General features: G+C 34.8%; 1 protein-coding gene across 1 annotated transcript in view; it reads left to right on the forward strand.

Moving 5' to 3' along the window:
- Nucleotides 1-15,461, forward strand: part of Snoo (Sno oncogene) — a 421,394-nt gene extending 405,933 nt beyond the window's left edge. Inside the window, exon 6 of the mRNA XM_069835433.1 lies at nt 107-15,461. Coding sequence (XP_069691534.1) covers nt 107-313 — 207 coding nt within the window. The 3' untranslated portion in view covers nt 314-15,461. The remainder of the gene's footprint in view (nt 1-106) is intronic.
- The last annotated feature ends 7,440 nt before the right edge of the window (nt 15,462-22,901 follow it).

Consider the following 22,901-nt stretch of genomic DNA (forward strand, 5'->3'; position numbering starts at 1 on the left):
ATACATAGCAAATCTTCATGATGAACACTGTACTGACTTTTTGTTTGAACACAATCTTTCTAACTTTACAGTTCTTGTGTAACATTTGTTTTGCCTTACTTTGCAGCAAGATCCAGATGCATTGCAGGACAAGATGGCAGCCATGGAAAAAGAGCTTCGCACTCTGCGCTGTGAAGTGGCCAGTCTGCCTGTTGCGCGTCGTGCGAGGGAGCCCAGCAGGAGCAGCGGGGGCGGCAGCCCCGTGTCCGTGATCACGTCCCCCACACCCGCCACTGCCACCATCGTCAAGTCAGAACCTATTGGCTCCGAGTGAGCGTGCGACATTGCTCATGATGTGTGAGGGCAGACAGGCGGGTGGCCATTTTTTTTATTGTACGTACTTTGTACAGATGGGAAGATGATGCTTTTGTATATTTAATTTGTACTGCCAGCTGGTGAGTTGGTTCGACAGCGGCCGTCAAGATGTGAACATTCGGTGGTGCGAAGCAGTGCCTAACTTTTTTTTGGTTGAAATAAAAAAAGCTTTGTCTCTGTGGTAGCCAGCGTAGAGGGACCCGAGGGTATGTTGTTAATGTACCACTGGCAAATATTTTTATCAATTTGAAAGTACAAAATGTTTAGGTGCTGTATTTTCTCAGCACTGTTCAATATATACAAGTACATTCATTTTTCTCTCTATCTCTCTCTCTCTCTTTCCCCCACAACCTGTATCCCTAATTGATTGCTGATGTAATTAGTGTATTTGGTGTGTGCTGGTTGCAGATATCGTCCTGTGAAATGAGTTAGTTCCCTCCCCTCTGGCAAATAAATAAAAAAGAGTTGCATTCATCATAATGATCTCAAGTCAAACTGCACCGGCAAATCTTTTACAAGCTAAGAATATTAAGATTTAAAAAACTACAAAAACAGAAGAAGATAGAACAAGTAGATAAGGGGCTAATAATAACTATAATAATATTGTATAACCGGGCAGGTTTTGTGTCTCCTAGCCACAAGTTCCCTTTTCTCTCTTGAGAGCTTTTATGCTGTCATAGCCAGATGCTTGTAAATATGGCATGTTGGGCCATTTGCGTGAATCTTGGGCAGTTCTTGAAGGGGCATGGCGTGTGGGGCGCGTGGCAGTAGCGTAGTCTCCCCATGGGTGGGGGGGGTTGTTTTCTCATCACATTCCATCCCTCTGCCCCACACACCGCAAGCAATACGAGGACCATGCCTCGCTGCCTTTGTGTCACTGCCACTCGTGTCACTGGAAACAGAGGAAAAAAAAAAAGAAAGAAAAAAAGAATTCTCTCTCTCACTTAAGTGTACATGAAAAGTCTTCTTTTCTCTGCACAGCCACATTGTTGCATGCCCCTCCCAACCCCAAAATCCAACCAGGTGAAAGTTGTACAATGTAATTCCTCTCCCTAACTTTTCTTTTTTGTAAATAAAGTGATTAACATTGCTGTACCTGATGAGAATTGTTGCCATTCTTATGAGGATCTCTCTCTCTCTTTCTTCTTTTCCTCCTCCCTCTTGGTGGGAACGAATCCCCACATCTTTGCACAAACACAGTCAGGTGTAACAGTGTGTCTTCTCACTGCCATTGACAGGAAAGAGCAGGCCCAGTGAGTGAAAGAAAGAGAGAAGTGGACAGACGGACAGACAGCAGACAGCAGACACGAGGGCTGGTCTCATTACACACATAGTAATCTGATACGAACCCTTGTCCTCCAACTACAGTACCTGATGTTTCCGCATGTGTCCCAATTATTATTATTATTATTATTATTATTATTATTATTATTATTATTATTATTATGATTATTATCATCATCATCATCATCATCGCGGTAATTAACTTTCTCTTTCTGTTGTTTCATCATTATCATTAGCACCATCATATTTATCACCTTCATGCTTTCCTGTCCTTGTTCGTTCATTTTATGATTCTTTTTTGTCAACAGATTTTTTTTTTATGTTTAGGATTTAAACAATTGCTGATTCTGTAACCGTTTTAAAGTGATAATGGGATGTAGGAAACGTCAGTGATTTCCAACTGGTTCCTGTTTGATGTAGCAGGCTATTTCTTTCATTCACACAATAGACAAATGCAAATCTCTAGAACAGCATTTTAGCAAACCTATTTTGTTGGAGCCTTCTGAGTAGTGGCGTGAATGAAATATGAACTGAAGACATTTTCTAATAATTAGCTATTCTCAGAAACTTGCTAACTCTTTTTGGCGAAAATATGTTTATAACCGAAAGTCGTAATAATGTAATATGATTTTTACTTTTTGATATAACATTGAAAGTTTTAAAATGACAACTCAGTTACAGTACTTCATTGTAAATTAAAGTGTATGCTGACACTGGACTCCCCTATAAAAATGTTGTTGCCATATATTTTATACATATATAATTCAGTCACTTGTGACGTTAAGGTAGGTAGGCCTGTTGGTATACCATAATCAGATTAATCTTCTTCAGTAAAATATCTGTAAGTGACAGACTTCCTCACAGATACAAGATTAGCTTAACTATGTACTGTACATTTTTATGTGAACTAATATGATTTACATTAATTTAACAAATTACTGATCAGTACTGAGAGGAGAAACACACTTCAACGCCATGAACTGACAAGTTGGAAATCACTGCTTTAGAACTTTATCATCATCATCATCATCATCATCATCATCATCATCATCATCATCATCAATGCTCTGCTATAGTGCAGTCAATTGGCAGCTTTCAAGTAAAGATTCCGAGTCTAACCCCAGATAGATATCATGTAATTTGTGGTGACAAGATTGCTATGATATAACTTATGTTTTCGCATAATAATTTTTTTTCAGGCATTGTTATTTCTTCAATGGTCCAGTATGACTCTCTCGTTATCATACTAATTCCAAATAACATATTTGCAGTTAAAGAAATTCTTGAACATCATCATCATTGCCATCGTATTATTATTATTATTATTATTATTATTATTATTATTATTATTATTATTATTATGTTAAATAACATTAGTTTTCCGACTGACAACTTCCTTTACCCTCACGCAGTGTTATTCTTCCAGTAAATAGTTTGAGATTATATTAGTGGGACTTAAAGTGGTCACACATACACACAAATACTTTACCCTGTACCCAGTGCCGTGTTCTGTCACAGCGAAGTGACGAAAGAGACAGGTTCAGAAATCTCAACTATTGAGTTTCTTACTTGAGAAAGGAAGGAAAAGAAACAATGTCAAACTTTACCGAGATTGTTGTTTGGTTGGTTGGTTAATTAATATTGCTTATTTCTTGCGTGCAGAAATGAAAAGTGTAAGATTTTACATAATTTAATAGATACCAGATAAGTGTAAAAACATTGTAAATAGACTTCTCGAAGTGTGATTAAGAACTGTGAGATTATATTTAAAAAAAAATATATCCTTCTTAAGGGTTTTTATTTCCCCTTTTGTAAAAGTGTGCTGCAGTATCAGTATGTACAAAGCAAAACAGAAGATAATGATGGAACAACTAACTATTGCTTCTCTTCTTCTTTCATTTCTATCCTTTGAGCCGATTTGATAAGTTAATTCTTTACAAACCTTCCACCACCACCACCCTCCTACCCACTGCTGTTAATATGTATCATAAAATGTGTGCATGTGTGCACTGCCTATGTGTGCAGATGGAAGGAAATATATGATCGTAAACAATTATTAATTATGTTTAAAGAGAGATGATAATGCATAACTGAAATTGATGGCTTCATTGTCGTGTTTTAAGCCATTCTTTTCTTCTTCTTTTTATTTTTTCATTTTTTTTTCTCGTGAACTGAAGGATAATAATTTAAATGAGTTTATTTGTGATAATAATTCTTTATTCTAAATTTCAATCAAACTTTTGTTTATATCTAGAAACTTATGGCTTGTTACTGTTCTATGAGTAGAGTTTTACACTTTCAGAAACTGTTGCAACCGGTACTGTTATAATAGATACGGTGCTATTTTTAACTGCACAATCTCAAATGGGCAATTCTGTGAATCTGATAATTTCTTTACCATTTAAGGTGAGCCCATTTAATTTCTGATCGATTCTTTTAGGCATATAGCTTATGAGCATTTACAGCAATATGATGAAGATAAATAAACTTTAAGATAAACTTGAAAATGAAATGCAATTGAAAATTGAAATAGTCGGCAATTTTTTTATTAAGATAGCATTAAAACAAATTCAGTGATGCATTATCCAGAAATGTTTATCGAAATATATAAATGTAGGCACAAGTTACGATTTTATAAATACTGGTAATAAAAAGTTATCAACTTCTTTTGAGAGAGGGATTATGGCAAAGCTAAGCTATAAACGTTTATTGAGTTAGATTTAGTTTCATAGAGTGGGTGAAGTTTTAATATATATGATATTTTTACATATAACAGTGTACACATGCACGAATTCGCAACAGATACTGCAACACGCAGTGAAAAACATTGCAGTGTTGCCGTAGTGAGCAGAGTACAAATCTAACCTCAATTTCAATAGTAGTTACATTATCATATTCATATTCAAAATGACTGCTTTGTCACATATGGTATATGGAATATGATTTTTCTTGACGTATCCATTCATTAATTTTTTATGTCCATTGATGTGAGAAGAAAAATCAAGTACAGTGACCGAGAAAATATTATATATTTACTTTATGTGGCAGATTGCTTCGTCTGTTGTTACCGTTCATTTGGGGACAGCACTAGAGAAATTAACTGTTCTGAGTGAATAATGAATACTGGGAGTAGCATTGCACCGTAGATCTGGCATATATTTAATGATTGGTCTCTTGGAATGTCATATAGTTTGACAACAGAAATGTTTAAAGTGGATCCTTCTTTTATGGAAGTTGCATTTAATGGCTGTGCATTCCCTTAGCTGAGGTCCTTGTTGTTCTATTCCTGTTAAAATAATTGTACTCCTATCCTTTCCCACCCTACAACAACAGTTTCAGATCTACATAGATAGTACCTATTTCCGCAAATAAACAAATCTTGATACCGATACCAAAAAGTAGTGGCAGCAATCAACTCTTTTTGTGGAGTATTTAAGTCTCATGGAAGTTTTCTAAGTTCCCCAAAATGTTACCAGATATACGATAATTACATTTCTCATATTTTGAAACTACAATTGAATGAAGTACATACTACAATTTCGAATTGCTGGCTGCCTGATTGAACCTCCCTCACAAACAAAAAATTATAGCAATGTCCGTGCTAGAACTTAATACACATTTCAACGAAGATGTGGACATTCAATTTAAGTCTAATGTCTGGAAGAAATACAAGTTCCATTTAAGTAAAAAAATATCCATGGCACATTTTCGATTTTTAAATCTGACAAAATCATGTGAGAACTGGATTATAATTCAGAAAGTAATTCAATAAATTGTTAAAAGAATGGACTCTAAGTTTGAAATAAAGAAATTGTTAATAAGAAATTTTCATATCCTATTAGCATTTAAATCCCAAATATATTTGCCCCTCCCCTACAGCATTGAACCTAATACTAGATGTATGATGAGGCTTCATGTTATGGAGTAGCACAATTTTACTTCGGTCCCCAAAACAGAGTCACAGTTCAATCACTTAGCTAAATACTTTTCATCAAATGGACTGTCATTCAAAATTTAATAAATTCTGTGGTTTGTGATGGACAGAGCATGTGTGAAATAAGTGTTCCATTATTGCAGAATCTCGTCATCTCTGAAAAATATCCTTTGTAATTTAAGAAAGGTCTTGATGGTAAATTACCAACTATCCATCAAACACCAGTGCTCTTGATGAATTTGAATCCTCGGCCATGTTCTCCATGTAGTTTAATTTTTGCGTAGTTTCGTTAAGAAATACTAACATACTATTGTTAAAATAGTAATAAATTATGTAAACATGTACTTAATGTTCTTCGGGGATAAAAAGTAATAGACACTTCATTTCCTGTACAATAGCCTGACTTATTGCAAAACTCTCGAGGCCGTCATTTTTTAATTTATTGATAATGTCGACACAAAATACGTGATTTTCTATGTGGAATATTTCGATTATTTAATTTACCTTAAAAGTTTGGATAGTTGCCATCTTAGATTGGTTATAGAAATACTAATGTAAAAGCAGTGTAGAAATGGCCACCAATAGCATTGATATCCCTATAAAGTTTCATAAAATCAGTTAATCTTTCAAAAGATATTGAATGAAGGACAAACAAACTAAATGTAGGTTGCATAGTGGTGTTTCTTGCCATATTATATTTTATTTCTTTGTTAATAAGATCAAAAGGGAATTTTTGCCTTTTTTTATATCTTTTTCTTCAATATTTAATTATGTCCTAGAAAAGTTCGATCGAAGATGTTAACATTGTACACATTCTTGTTTGAAAGAGCGGAAAAAGTAACATTTATCTCCCTCCAATTTGATATTGCGTCTGTTTCTTGTCTTGTAATGGGTGCACACCTGGAAAGAGGTTTCGCTTGGTATGACACCATTTGAAAAGTGACATGGGCAAGTAACAACTGCTTAGCAGTGATTCAGTACTTCAGCTTTCGGCAATATAATCTTCCGACTTACACATTACAATATACTGTATATGTAATTTATTGGCTTACTTTATAATAAGTACTGGAAATGTGACCTTCTCTCTAATGCACATTTCACATCTTTTAAACTATTTGTAGAGACAAGCTGGATTTCATCTCTATCGATAGAATTGAACCCTTGTCACATGGTGCTTTTCAAGCTGATATTTTGGATACACCTACCTGTTCAGCAAACTTTCGTAACAATTTCGTGGGGGACTTATCTTGCCTAGTTTTTCTTGAGTTAGAACGCGATTTGTGTGCAACTTTTTTATTTAAAAATTAGCTGGCTTCTCTCACTTTTGTCGAATCAGATGGTTGTTAAGCACCAGCATTTCCATAACGATATAGCACGACATGTTTTGTACTATTTCTTCGTAATATATGTATCATAAATGAAAACTGTCTGTTCTAATGTGTAGGGTACTACCATGAACTAAACTGCACTGCACTGACTGGAAGTCAGCTGTATATTAATGCTCTAACGTTGAAGTCCCTTCAGCCTATGTTGTCTCTACATATTATGCAACACAAAACCTTCCCATGCTCGATCTAAGGGAAACGTGCATACTGTTTTCTTGCAAGTCACGTTCAATCTAAAACAGTAAAAGGCCATCAGCATTTACTTGAGCGAAACCTGTTTCTTGGCAAGCACTCTTTATTTTACCTTTGTTATCATGCACCTTATGTCTTGTTGACCACATGATCAGAGAGTACCTGTTTGTGAATATTTTATGCTAATGGTTAAACAATTTGTAAATGTGAGTATGGAACAGATAAAAGACCCAATCCCTGAGGCAGATGATGAATATATAATATTTTGAATTATGCATGTTTATTTCATTATTTGAAATTCGAAATGCCTGAACACCTCAACCTCTCAGATATGAATAAACATTTCTTACTCTTTAAATGTGCGGAATTTGATAGAACTGTGGTGCAATGTTTCTTTTGGTTTCCTGTACAGAACTCCCTCGGTGTGAACCTAGTGTCCACAGGCTTGGCTGTGAAGCGTTGGGACTTCCTGAAATGTGGTGGTGCCCCCTTTTCATTTCCCCTGGATTAGAACTCGGGGGGTGAGGCAACTGCTTTGTAGATATATGCGTGTGTTTTTTAACAATACTACTGCACTGACGAAGCAGAAGTGTGTTCATAAGTATTTTAAAAAAAAGAAAGTACGTCTAGTGGTGTACGTAGGTGTAAATGTGGCATCAGGAGATGTCGAAAAGATTTTTTTGAATATATATAAAACTTGAAAAAATAAATAAATAAAAAATTGTGAATGTACTAAAAAATATGTTAAATTGTGAAGTGTACAGCCTTGTTGGATTGTGAAACTTTAAGTAAAGGAAACAGAGAGAGCCTCGATTTTGAGATTGGCTTGAGATGCATTTGCACCTAAAAAAAAAAAAAAAAAAAAAAAAAAAAAAAAAAGATTTTCTAATGTTCTCAAAAGAAAACCTTGTTAAAATTGTCCTTGTTATTGATTGAAAGAGATTGTATGATGTGTTCTTTTTTGTTTCTGAGGAGGTTTTACTATGATGTGTGGTTGGTAGGACTGGAAGCCTGATGTATGGAAGGTCACTAGTCACTTGGTGCAACAAGTTTCTTAACATCTTTTATATAAAGAATGTGAAAGTTTTTAACTTTTTTAATTAATCTTAGATTAAGTTAAGGGGACACTACAGTAAATTTAAAACTATTGTATAACAAAGGGACATTCCTTTGTCATATATTGTTTGGAACAAATAATACCACACAGTTAAACTTTGAGATGTTTATATATAGGCTATATATATGTATTTTTTTTTTTTTTTGCATATGATGCAAAATGTTTATCCAAATTTCTCCAGAGTGCACTTAAAAAAATCTACTAGAGCTCAGCTCGAATGTTTGGTAAATTACATAATTTGAAAAAACACTAAGAAAGCATGACGCCTTTCTGTATTTATATGATAATTCTTCAGAAAGACATGTTGTGAGTTTCTGTGTTAGGAATTTGGAAAATTCCTTTTCACACATGAAGATAGTAGTGTAATAATAATAATAATAATAATAATAATAATAATAATAATAATAATAATAATAATAATAATAATTCGCAGAGAGATTTTTTTTATTGCAGTGTCCCCTTAAACCTACTTTGTGATGGAAATATAATATCTCCTTTCTTCAGGGCATGAATTGATTTATTGAAATTATACACCATGTATAAGCTTGTGTAACACACACCTTATTTTCCATTTCGTACTCGTGGATATTGCTCGACACTGTTAACTTAGAGGAGTGCGCAGTTTTATATATTATTTATTTTCGCAACATGACGAAGTCTCTTAATTTTGTGACAATAAATAGTATTGTTTAGAAATGGAAAGAAGAAAAATAAATATGGTACCTGTAAGTCAGTTTAACACTGTTTATAAACATTTTCTGGCAGGAAATCAGGAAGGAAATCAAATACCTTTGTTTGGACCAAACACACTGCGCAGAACAATTTCGTTGTGATGCAAACAACTTTCTAAGGGAAGCTAACCCCGAAATCACATCCCTGATTTTCCACATTTTTGGGTTGTACATAAGAGTAATTCCCCTGCCATTTAATTCATTATGGAAAAACAATAATGTTATTAAGTCTTAAATACAGAAAGAAGGAAAATTTACATTAAGAATATTGTGTTTTCTCGTTTATTTTTATTTTTTGTATGTAGCTGCTTCTTGAATTCTAAATTATATATTCTCATAAGTACATAACTAGGGACGATTTTTGCTTCATCATTATTGTATCATACCATATAACCCACCATCAGACAGATGAACAATTATCATTTCTGTCAAATATTTAAATATGTGTATTAATTTTGAATCGAAATGCATTCATTTTTATGTACATTTGTGTTTTTGAGATCAACCATTTTCTTTGTTTTAAAATTAGATCTATATAGTATATATAGTTCTTAACGTTCATTTAAATGGGCAGCTCTCTCATTGTAAAAGTGTAATGTGACAGTACTATGATGTTGCATAAAAAAAAGATTCCGAGATTTTTGCAGAAATACACTTTCAGCATACAGTATACCTGTTACTGATAAGTCGTTTTGAATATGCATTCTATTTTTTCATCTGCCTATGTACGATTATTTACATGATTATATTTGCTTCAGCCATACAGTTTATAAAATAATAATATCTTTCTTGTTATGATTCAAAAATGCGTTCTGTGTCCAACCCAATGAACGAAAGTTAATTTTCTTTTTTGGTGCTTATCAAATGATGTAATTTGCATATGTCTTTCGAATAATGGTTTATGAAAAAGAAAATAAACTATAAACAGTCATGTGAGCTGCAACATATTAAACTCATTTGTTGTAAAATGAGTAAAATATATAATTAATAAGAAATTGTGTGTCATCTTTATGATTTTTGTTATTAGTGGTGATTAATATATGGTATGTGCAATCACATCACGAAACTATTTTTTTTTTTTTTTTGCATGAAAAGATTCTTCAGAAATGTTAATAATAAATTGGAATTATAGCTTAAATATCTGCTTTTAAATCAGGAAGTTTGAAATTCTTGAAATACAAGTACCAGTATCGTCTAAAATGGATTTCATACTGTGATATAAAAAATTCATAATATAATACTAATTTTAAAACTGGTTAACTTTCTCCTGCTTGAATTTTAAGAGTCTTTAACGGCAACAGAAATGAAAGAAAACTAATAAAATGTATACTTGAGCCTTGCAAAACTTATTACACCAAAACCCTTAATAATAGTATTTATTTAAAATTGTACAGTGTTCTACTTCACGTTCTTTAACAATATGTTAGAGGAGATACAACTGAAGATAAATAGATAAGATTTAATTACTACAGACTTGGTTTCGTAAGTTCTTTGAATTTGTACTATATGGATAGTAGGTAATATTCTTTTAGATCAACAAATGTGTCGCTTTTGGTGTTCAGCAATAAAATTACAAGGGTTGTAGCTATTTCACCCAGACAAAGCAGTAAATAAATTTTAAAGGACAAAAAGACCATAAAAAGTGAATGAGGAGGCCATTTCTCACCTGCTTAGTGCAGACTCAAATTTCTGTAGACATAGATAAACTTTGTTGCAAATTTTCTGAAGAAACTTACAGAAGGTACAAACTGAATTAACAGTGTTGGATGTGCCAGGACGTGCAAAAGAACTGAATTAACAGTGTTGGATGTTCAAGAACGTGCAAAAAGACAAAAGGCTGACGTTCAAAAACGTTTACCTCTTATATCAAATGTAGGCCTACTGATAATCTAAATTCAAATTTAATTGAAAATTCATACCATTTTGCTTACAAATCAGTTCAATGCTAAAAAAGGGTGGCACATTACACCAATTCTACCTCTAATGTATATTGTTAGAGTGTATTGCGTAAAATTGAATAATGGGTTAATAAACTGCATATTTAGGATTTTATTCAAATTTTGAGGAAGATTCTCTTATCAAATTGCATTAAGCATTAATGGGTTAAGGAAATCATTGCACGCATCTTGTTTTAAAGTTTTATACCCAATATTTCTATTTAGCACATGTTTTTGTAAGACAAAATAAGAGTTTGTGTTACACAGGCGTATATGGCAAATATATACCGGTATTTGTTTTAAGTTACTTTTCACAACAAAAAAAGAATGTGTTTTCTTTAATCAAAGTTAGCAGTGCTACCACTATGTGCTAAAATTATTCTTTGAGAGATTATTTTGAATGTTACAGCATGACCACAATTGAAATCCTTCAAGTAACAATTGAGAAGTCACAGAAACAAAAACATGTGGGAATTCTTGGGTATTTGCACCATGTGGAGGCAATCGGTATATACAGTCTACATCTTGAGATACTTCGTTCTATAATTCGGCATTCCTAAAGCTGCCAATACCCAAAAACTTCCATTGCACTGATAACCACCTTGAAAGTACGATATTGTTGATGTTGTTATTGTTGTTGCATTTTGCCTTTTCCCTGCTTTTTGTTGTTATATAACGATGTAAAACAATGTGGGCTGCTTGGAGTTCCTATCCCAAGGTCCTGAGTTCAGGGAGAGACTGTGTAGGGGACAGTTGCAATCGAAATGTGTCGATCTGCCCTTTTCCCTTTTGAGATCACTCACAACTCTGCTTCACTGACTGTGTCCGTGTATGCGTGCGTGCTTGTGTGTGTGCTTACTTTGAGGACAGTTTTAGTTGAGACCTTTGCCTATCAGATGGGAGATGTCTTTTTATTTATTTATTTTTATAGCTATAAATATGTCGCATGTCTGCATGCACAATCATGTATTTGCCACAATTGCTCATGGGCACCCCTGGAAATTTAGTGACTGAATATTTTGACATATTAGTTTATAAATTTTGATTCTTACTACTTGGTAATGTGTTGCTTTAGCTTAACACATGACAAACGACGAGGAATATTTGTATTTTAGACGCAGGAACAGGACTGTCATTTAAAAACCCAGAAAGAGTCATGCAGTTTGAAGTGACAGACTGTAAGCTGCAAGCTCGTGGGTTCGGTACCAAGCAGGGACCAAAGCTTTTTCTCATCGTTCTGAAAATCATATATTCCTATTAAAAAGAGTAAAAGTGTAAAACTACTCTCCATCCACGTGTAAGCCACCTGTATCCAGCTTTGTGATATGTTCGTAGTTTTTAGAGTCATAAGAATGTTGCCAGTCTTGTGAGACATCCCATTTAATACAGATTAAAATATATACATGCTATACTAAAAGACGCTCATATTTTTAAGATAATACTTAACTAATTGTATCGAAGAAGTAGAAGAGAGGGAGAAGTTTTAAAAAAATATAACATTTGAAGGATTTCAAACAACCTGACTAATCCACATTAAATAGTTTCGGAGATATTCAAGGTTGTTTAAGCTCAACTGCGAATGGTTAAATCCATATGTTGCCAAGCAAGAAGATGAGTGAAATATTTGTCATTTTTTCGAGAAAACCCACAATTTAGTTTTTTTTTCTGGAAAAAGTAATCAATAACCTTCTATTTATATGTTGGCCAAATTTTATCGACATAATTGTTCTCAAAACTCATGCTTTAGTTATAGTTCACAATTATTACAAACAGGTTTTCGTGATGGAAAATCGGCATTTTTACGTTGGCCAAATTTTATCGACATAATCGTTCTCAGAATTCGTGATTTAGTTATATTTCATAATTATTACGAACAGATTTTCGCGACAGATAATCAACATTTTAAAGTCATTTTCCACACTTTTATTTATTTTTACTGTATTTGCTCAAATTCAAATACTGTAGACTCCAACAGATTTCATGCTAAGAAGTTGAAATTTTTTTTGCATGTTCTGAGAAGCATGGTTAACAAAACTACACAGCTTTTTTTGGATAACGTAAGCATTTACAAAATTAAAAAGTAAAATATACTATCTAGACAATAAAAGAATTAAAATGTTTAAACTAACTGGATTAGGTCTACATTTTTTCAGGTCACATCCACCCAAAATTCTAATTATGACTCTGCTGTTAAATTAGATGCGTGTCTAAGATGCTGTACAATTCTTTTCAAGTCTGTAACTTATATTTTTTGGAAATAGATACATTCTGAAAAAGTCGGAATTGTTTTTAAGAAAAAAATAATAGGCTACCTCAAAAACTATTAAACTGATACTAATGAAACATGAGGCATTAATACTGATAACAAGAGGTTGCTATATACAAAAAATTTAATTTCTAGCTTAAAAAAAATGTAGAAATGAGAAATTTCACCCATTTCATCCTTCCTCATAATTGCAGCCTTCAGCTGTTAAGAAAATAGTTATTCATGCTTAGTATAAGGTAGATTAAGCTAAAGAGATGTGAATTAAGATAAGAAACTTAATTTTTGTGATATTGTGGGATAGTTATGGCTGGCTTGAAACCTTCATTTATGTCTTAACCTCAATGTTAACAAATGTAACAATTGAGTTCATCAGTCTCTGTAGGACGATTACTCTTAATTGCATATCTTAATGGCATTGTCTTCCTTCCGAAAATTATTTTTTAATGTATTAATTTTTTGAACATAACTTGTGAAATAGAATAAGAAAAACTTAACCTCCTGTTACGTGGTCACTGTGATGTCAGATACCGGTACATGGAATGGGGGGAAAGATCTCTTGAACACCCAGAACTCAAACGGTGTACAAATAGTGCACGTACTGTTTTTGGTCTCTCTCTGTCTCTACATTTTATTTAGTTCCTTCACTTGTGTAGTGGGACAAATAATCCATGGATTCAGAACTGACGTAACTGTTTGATCAGTCTCAAGACCCTTCTCAAGAATGTATCACTTGTAGATCTTCAGTTGTTTTCCTTCTTTTACTCCCTCTACCATCCTTCCCTCTCCCGTTTTCCCCAAAAGTCCGGCCATTATTCGGTCCTGGATAAATTACAGCTTTTTTACCACTTTATTTCTCCCTTCGATCCTTAGAAATATACATTTCTATAGTGACATATGCAGTCTTAATCAGTATGTTGGTTGATAAAATATTACTGGATCTCAATTATTCAGGAAGGAGAGAAGATTCTTTATGTGCCATAAATCTTTGATACAGGACTCCCTGCTTTAGTTCCCTTTTGAAAGAAGCCATACCAAAGGTTTTTAATATACTCTAATTCAATCACTTTCTGTTGTGTTATAATCTCCTAGTATCAGGTCCAGCAAAAAGCGTGGTAGCCACTAAAGCACCAGTAATGCTTATAGAGATAGCAGGGAGATTCAATGATATCCATCAAAATGGGTAGTAAATCTATGCTCCCCATAATATCACGATGATTTGGCAATATCTGAAATATCAGACTGGCAGAATATACGAAGCCTTACTTCTTTTGCATAATAATATTTGTCGATAGCAGGGATGTCCATGTTGCAATTGCTCTAGGGCAGCTTGGTTTGCGGCAAACCTGCTGGTGCCATTGCTTTGCTAGTAATCTTGCCTGTATATAGGGGTGTCATCAGCTTGAGGATGTGTGTATGTGAGTGAATATGTGAATGTGAATATGTGTGCATGTGTGTGTGTGCGCGCTTCAAAGTTCTATTTTTGTATTGCACCCCCTGAGAGTTGATTGGGGCTGGCAATGGCGTGAGTTCCCTCCCCCTTGCAGTGGAGACAAGTTCTGATGGTCTTCCCACCCGCTCAGTTACGTTATTGTTGAACGAAGACAAGTTGTGATGGTTGGAAAGAAGTGAAAAAGAGTACAAATACTTGTTATGTTGGTGAAACTGTTGAATGTGTTATGTGCTAGTCCTATAAGCAATCGATTTTTTTTCTACATTATGTATTTGCTTAAATGCTGCATTTTTTTTTACAAAAGAAAGATAAATCTATTGTTTTTTTAATTTTTTCTTAATATGAGAAGAGTATATAAGTATTTTTTTTTATATCATGAATCCCGAAACTTCAAAATATTTCCTTCCCCTGCTTCTGTTGCAATGGTTTAAAATAAAACTTGGTGTGCCAAGTGGAGGTGGTGTGCTGGTGTGTGTATAGGGGGGGAGTGCAATGATTCCTGAATGGACAGACGCACAGACAAGATGTCCTTTTCTTGCAGTTGGTATCAATGTGGACTCAAGAAAGTGGTGTTCCCCTTCTAGCAGTAACCAAGTTTTATTCCTCCCCCCCCCCTTCCCCGTTTGCTAAACTGCAAGTAAACTGATATTCCTTTTTTATATATATAAATAAACAAATATATATATATATAAAGTTTGTTGACTGGATGAGCTGGGTGTTGCCTACCCTGTCACGACTCTGTGAGCTTGGTACACAGTTGACGACCATACATATGTGTTAACAGAGTTTCAATAAATTGATTACACTTGAACTTTGACTTTTGATTTCTCCTTTGCTCCCTCCCTGTGTTGCTGATACTAGTTACTGAAAAATCACTGATTCATTGAACCACATGCGTACATACAAAAAAAAAAAATAAAAAAAAAAATAATAATAATAATAATAATAATAATAATAATCCGTGGTGCCACAACTCATGAAGTGCCAGATCGACTAGCCAGCTGCTGGCCTCATGTTCACATACTGAAGCAGAGGTGGACGATCATCCAACCAGAACGGAGGTATTGTGTGATCCCCCCCAATCGTTATAGCTGGCTTTCGTAACTGGATCTCGCTACCTATAGTAGCTCCTAAAGTGCATCATGATGCTGGGTGGACACTCGTCCCATACACTGGCCGAAATTTCATGAGAAAATGTCTTCCCCCATGAGGACTCGAAACAGCACACATTCCATAACACGAGTCACTTCATACATAGGTCATTCGAAAATAAGAGACAGTGCTGCCAGAATTCAGCTTTTCTAGCAATGACTAAAGTAAGCTGGTAGTATGAGAATGAGTGGTGCCTTATACGTGTTATCTGTAAGTTGTAAAATCTTCTTCAGGTATTAGGCCCTATGGCCTGTTATGATCTCATAGTTGAATTTTCAACCCAGTATTTCATTGGAAGATCTAGAGATATCTTCTCTTTTGATTGATAGTGAAACATGGCTTTTGGAATTCTAATTGTACATATATATGATATAAAAATGGAACAGATCCAGGGAGCAGTAATGAAGGAATAAAAGTGAATAGTAAAAAGAAACTTTATGATTTAAGAAGTTGGTGTAGGGGGAAGTAGTGGGGGGAAATACAAGAAAATAGTGGGGGGGGGGGGGGTCAAGATATCAATAGGAAGTGAAGTGAAGTGAAGGGAGGATGTAAGTGTGGGGGTCAGTAGTAGAGAAGTGGGGAAATATAGATAGGTAGGCTGGTGAACGAGAGGTGACAAGATACATTTAAAGAGAACATAAGTGAAAGAGAGAAGGAAGTAAGTTATGACTTGCATAAATTTGCTATGTAATAAGGTGGGATAGCACTGTATACAAAATAAGTGAAGTGCCATCTCACCGGAAGTAAGTGCTTATGACAAATATATATCATCTCATCATATATATGATATGATATATGATATGATATGATACGATATGATATATGATATGATATATGATATGATAAGATAAGATATGATATGATATGATATAAATATTTGTTATCAACATTTACATCCATGTAATGTGAACCTCACAATTTTGTATCCAGTGCCACAATTACATTCATTAAAGATATACCTTCTGTAGACGTTCTTATAATTTAACTTTCGACCCCATTTAAATTGATCAGATTCCCAGCTTTAAAACCTAACAACTTAATTTAGATCATTCAAAATTGACACTTTTACGACTCTGTTCTTGATTTTCAGTTCACTTATATCGAACACACACTTTTTCTAATAATACTTGTTACTAAAACATACTACACCATTGTCCAATATGTTCGTTATTATGTCTGTTTCTTGTGTACATTTCATTTTCAGTCTCACTAATTTTCTACATATTATACTTCGCTATCCTAACTAGCCTCCTCCACCATACTCCTTACCTATTTTCATTACCTCTATCGCCTTATTTAACTTTCTATTCCACTCCTCTAATTCATATTTCAATTTATTTACTAAGTCCTTAGTCGTCTCTTCCTGGACCAGCAACATCCACTTCTCACCCATTGCACTCACAGAAACAATTTCACATCTCATCTTGGCACTGACCTTCCTACCCACTAATCTGGTTAAATCACTTCCCAAATCACTTAAATTTTTACTCATGTCACTAAACTTCAATGCATTTGTGGTACTTAAGCCACTCTTATCTGATTTCTTTGCAATTATGTTTTCATTTGCACATATGCGATACAGTAACCCAAATCAAGTAAGTGAAGTGTGTAGGCATTGAATACACACACAAGCGCGTGATACATATGATTCTCAAAATTATGTTTATTGTTTATGATTATGAAAATATATTAATCTTTCATTCTGTTCTAATTGGAATGCGTGTGGATGTTGCATATTACAGTCATTTTTTGGAACTTCATTTGCGACCAGCATTGTGCTAGAAACGCCGAAATTTCTTGACTGCTCATCCCATTATGCTTCACGATAGTGCTTGTCATGTGGCTGCCCAAGTTGTTAATTTACTTAACAGGCGGAAGTATGAAATTCTAGAGCATCATCCTCCATATTCTCTGGATACGACCTTTTCCCTAAGATGAAAGAACCACTGAGAGGGATATGCTTTAGAAATAGACAAGCCATTATAACAATTGCAGAGCAGTCAATCAGAAGCTTAGAGCAAAGTGATGATGTGATGGCATCCGCCATCTTCCAGGTGTCTGACGACTGGTATGTGATACAGGAGGAGGAGGTTACTTTTAAGAACTGTAATTATGTCAGTTGTGAATAAACAAATTTTTTATCTTAATTAAAATGTTGCCACTAATTTTCCAATGACCCATGTAATTAGAATGATGGTTGTCATGTCAAGCTCGGCCACTGGTGGCAGTTGCCACAGGTTTGCCAAAAGCTCGGACCCAGGGCCTCTCGTGGCCTGAGCTGCTAGCACAGTGTTTTGATAAGCAGAAACATAGAACTTCAAGTCAAGAAATGTCTGCATCTAAATCCATACATGATCTGTGCTGAATCCTCTACTCTGCGTAGATTTTTTAAAATATAGAATGGGAGAGAGAATCTGTTCTTATGTAGGCTTGTAGCAAATCATGTACAATGCTTAGTATCATAAAAATACTCCAGTATTAAAGAAGAGTAACTTACAATATAAAATGACATTACGAGTTGAAACACCGGGTGGACTATGAAGGATTTAATGAAGAAGAACGAGTTGCTCTAGTGAAATGCCTAAAAGTGGATGAATATGATATAAGTAGTTCACTCACGCTCTGGGATATTACAATTATTTGTCTACCAAGTTAAGAGCTATTTACCGTAGTTGCATAGTTTTAAAGTTCATGAAATTTGCTGATAGTACATGTAGACCTATTTGCTGTCATACAATCTTAAGAGAAAACTAAAAATCTGTTTCATAGAATCATACTAGGTTGGTGCATAAGTTCATATCATTTTTGTTTTGCGTGTTGGTACTCCGGTTGCTATAGGTTTATTTCTCGATTGCCATTTTTTTATTTGAAGTTCAGTTGTTGTGCTTAAGTTTACATATTGAAGTATTCATTTTTGCAGATGGTGAGTGGAGCCATGGATGCTAGAAAATGAAGTGTCAAGTGGAGAAAGTGTAACATTTCCGACATATTCTTCTTTTTGAGATCAATAGAGGGGCGAAAGCAGCAATGGCGGCCAGAAACATTTGTGCCATGTATGGGGACAATGCTATCAGGGAGAGCGTAGCAAGAAAATGGTTTTCGCTTTTTAAGGAGGGTCATTTTGGCATTAGTGACACTCCATGTCCAGGAAGACTGTATGATGAAGACCGTTTAAACATATTAATCCACAATGATCCATGCCAATGTACCCAAGAACTGACAAATGTGATGAACTGTGACCATTCCACCATCATACGACATTTGCATTCAATGGGCAAGGTTAAAAAATCAGGTGTATAGGTACCGCATGCTCTAAGCCAAAACCACAAAAATCAGTGGGTGGCCATATGTGCATCTTTGCTTGCTCGTCATCGATTGGCTCGTGATCAACATCGAACATTCCTATCCAATATCGTTACTGGTGATGAGAAATGGTGTCTTTATATGCTGACATAAGGAAAAGAAAGGAATGGTTGAACCCGAACAAAAAAGCAACTCCCCATACAAAGGCCAGCATGTATCCACAGAAGATAATGTTATGCATCTGGTGGAACTGTGAGGATGTGCTGTACTACGAATTGCTTCCCCAAGGCGTAACCATCACTGCTGACATTTATTGCCACCAACTGAGACGTCTTGCACATGGAATCCAAGAAAAACGACCAACGAGACTATGTGAAGTGATGCTACTCCGCAATAACACCTGTCCGCACTCTGCTAACCTGACACAAAACCTGGGTTGGGAAGTCATTCCGCACCCACCTTATTCACCTGATCTTGCGCCCTCTGATTTTCACCTTTTCTGCTCCCTATTGAACAACCTTCAACTCCTTCAAGGAACTTCCTTTCTGCATGAAAATGTGCTCCGAACATGGCTTGACAACTCCTTTAACTCAAAACCACGCTATTTCTACAGGGTGGAATCGAAAAACTACTCCAGCATTGGCAGATTGTTTTAAAATAGTGAAGGAGAATATATTGTGGATGATTAACTGCTCCCTTATGTGTATCTGATATGTTTAATAAATTTTTGAAAAATCGCTACGGAATTATGCACCAACCTAATAGTTAATAAGTAAAAAAGGCGTACCAGTAATGTAAGTAATATTAATGACTGGGGCGTGCATTTCGATTACCCAAGGAAATGTAAGATTGATCATTTAATTGATACTGAAGTTTGAAGGATGATGATGTTGATGATAATTATTATTATAAATGTAAGATTGATCATTTAATTGATACTAAAGTTTGAAGGATAAGAGTGATTATTATTATTATTATTATTATTATTATTATTATTATTATTATTGTAAGATTGATAATTTAATTGGTACTAAAGTTTGAACGATAAGGTTGATTATTATTATTATTATTATTATTATTATTATTATTATTATTATTATTATTATTATTATTATTGCAAATGTGAGATTGATCATTTTAATTGATACTGAAGTTTGAAGGATAAGGATGATTGTTATTATTATTATTATTATTATTATTATTATTATTATTATTATTATTATTGTTATTATTATTACAAATGTAAGATTGATCATTCAATTGTTACTAAAGTTTGAAGGATAAGGGTGTTGATGATTATGGTGATTATTATTATTATTATTATTATTATTATTATTATTATTATTATTATTATTACACTTGTACTGTAATCTTAGAATAATATTCTCCACTTATCACCTTCTACTCTCTGTAGTACTGGTACATAGGTGGAGAGAGAATAATTTCCTTGGGGGGGGGGCCCAAGCAAAACCATAGAATCCTCATATAACAGGGTTATGGGGGAGATCATTTCCCTCCTCCCCCCATTATAGCTTGACCGTGGTACAGTACAATATATCGGAATATGATCATTTAATAAAGGTATTTTCGGGGGAGCATGTTTCTTACAGTGTTACATCCAAATCCGCGATGTTTCGGACCGAATTGTATAGGGCTTGAACTGTAGATCTACTAAAAATTATAATAGGGCATAATTTAAAACAATCCGTCTCTTTTTCTCTCTCGTACAGAATAATTTAGTAGTTTATATTACATGTTTAAGAACAATACTGGATGTTCAGTTCAAAGTGTGTCATGGCTCGCTGTATACCGTCACGTGGCTAGTCGATGATCCTAGAAAATTCAATCTTCCTACACTTCCGCAGAGGCGTGTTACTTATCTGCCAGAGAAGTTGCCTAGCAAGTACAGTGTTCATTCAGAAGAGTACTTACCGATACATACGGTAACGCTGGTAGTGGCAGGAATGTGAACTGTTTCGAAACATGTACTGAGGTGAGTTTTTTCTACCTGTCGGGATATGAGGAGAGGGTTAAGATGATTACTTACGTATTTGTTGACATTAACTTCGACGGTGAACATGGACACGGAGCATTTGATTTGTATTGTGGAATGTTGCCGTACGCAACCGATGATAACAAATACCCTGTGTACGACTTGCCCGAGCAAAACACAGTTCGAAAGAGGTTATGGTAGCACACAGACCATACAGATCGCCATCTGTTGCTACGACGTTCAAATTATACCGTACACGCAGGACCTCCTATATAGGAGGTCCTGAAACTCGCTTCAAATCGCTGACTCATCAACAGTGACGTCATGACACACTTTGAAATGAACAACCAGTATGTGTAGACAAGGTCAGATAAGCCAAGAACAATTACAAAGAGATTGTACAATCAAAAAATTCGTCAACGCATATATTGTACATCAATAAAACTACGTACGTAACAGTGCTAACAGAAACTTTTTTATATTAAGCTTTCCTGAAGATATCACATGAAATGTAAACTCTAATTATTTTATTTAATCTCATTTTTAAGTTTACACATCATTCACGGAATCACTTTTCTTTTTTCTGCATTATTCTGCAGTATGTTATTCATATTTCGCCCAAACACCTGCAGACTTCTAGCACATGAATACAGATTGTTACAAAAGAAACATTACAGCGCTTCCATTTCTCAAATGAGGTATACTTACTTACTGGCTTTTAAGGAACCCGGAGGTTCATTGCCTCCCTCACATAAGCCCGCCATTGGTCTCTATCCTGAGCAAGATTAATCCAGTCTCTACCGTCATATCCCACCTCCCTCAAATCCATTTTAATATTATCTTCCCACCTACGTCTTGGCCTTCCTAAAGGTCTTTTTCCCTCCAGTCTCCCAATTAACACTCTATATGCATTTCCGGATTCGCCCATACGTGCTACATGTCCTCCCTTCTCAAACGTCTGGATTTTATGCTCCTAATTATGTCAGGTGAAGTATACAATGCGTGCAGCTCTGCGTTGTGTAACTTTCTCCATTCTCATGTAACTTTATCCCTCTTAGCCCCAAATATTTTCCTAAGAACCTTATTCTCAAACACCCTTAATCTCTGTTCCTCTCTCAAAGTGAGAGTCCAAGTTTCACAACCATACAGAACAACTGGCAATATAACTGTTTTATAAATTCTAACTTTCAGATTTTTTGACAGCAGACTGGATGATAAAAGCTTCTCAACGGAATAATAACACGCATTTCCCATATTTATTCTGCGTTTAATTTCCTTCCGAGTGTCATTTATATTTGTTACTGTTGCCCCAAAATATTTGAATTTTTCCACCTTTTCGAAGGATAAATCTCCAATTTTTATAGTTCCATTTCGTAGAATATTCTGGTCACGAGACATAATCATATACTTAGTCTTTTCGGGATTTACTTCCAACCCTATCGCTTTACTTGCTTCAACTAGAATTTCCGCGTTTTCCCTAATCGTTTGTGGATTTTCTCCTAACATATTCACGTCATCCGCATAGACAAGAAGCTGATGTAACCCGTTCAATTCCAAACCCTCTGTGTTATCCTGAACTTTCCTAATGGCATATTCTAGAGCGAAGTTAAAAAGTAAAGGTGATAGTGCATCTCCCTGCTTTAGCCTGCAGCATCAGATAGAAACTGGCCTATACGGACTCTGCTGTAAGTTTCACTAAGACACATTTTAATTAATCGAACTAGTTTCTTGGGAATACCAAATTCAATAAGAATATCATATAAAACTTCTCTCTTAACCGAGTCATACGCCTTTTTGAAATCT

The sequence above is a fragment of the Periplaneta americana genome, chromosome 9, assembly GCF_040183065.1.
Source record: "Periplaneta americana isolate PAMFEO1 chromosome 9, P.americana_PAMFEO1_priV1, whole genome shotgun sequence".
Classification (NCBI taxonomy): domain Eukaryota; kingdom Metazoa; phylum Arthropoda; class Insecta; order Blattodea; family Blattidae; genus Periplaneta; species Periplaneta americana.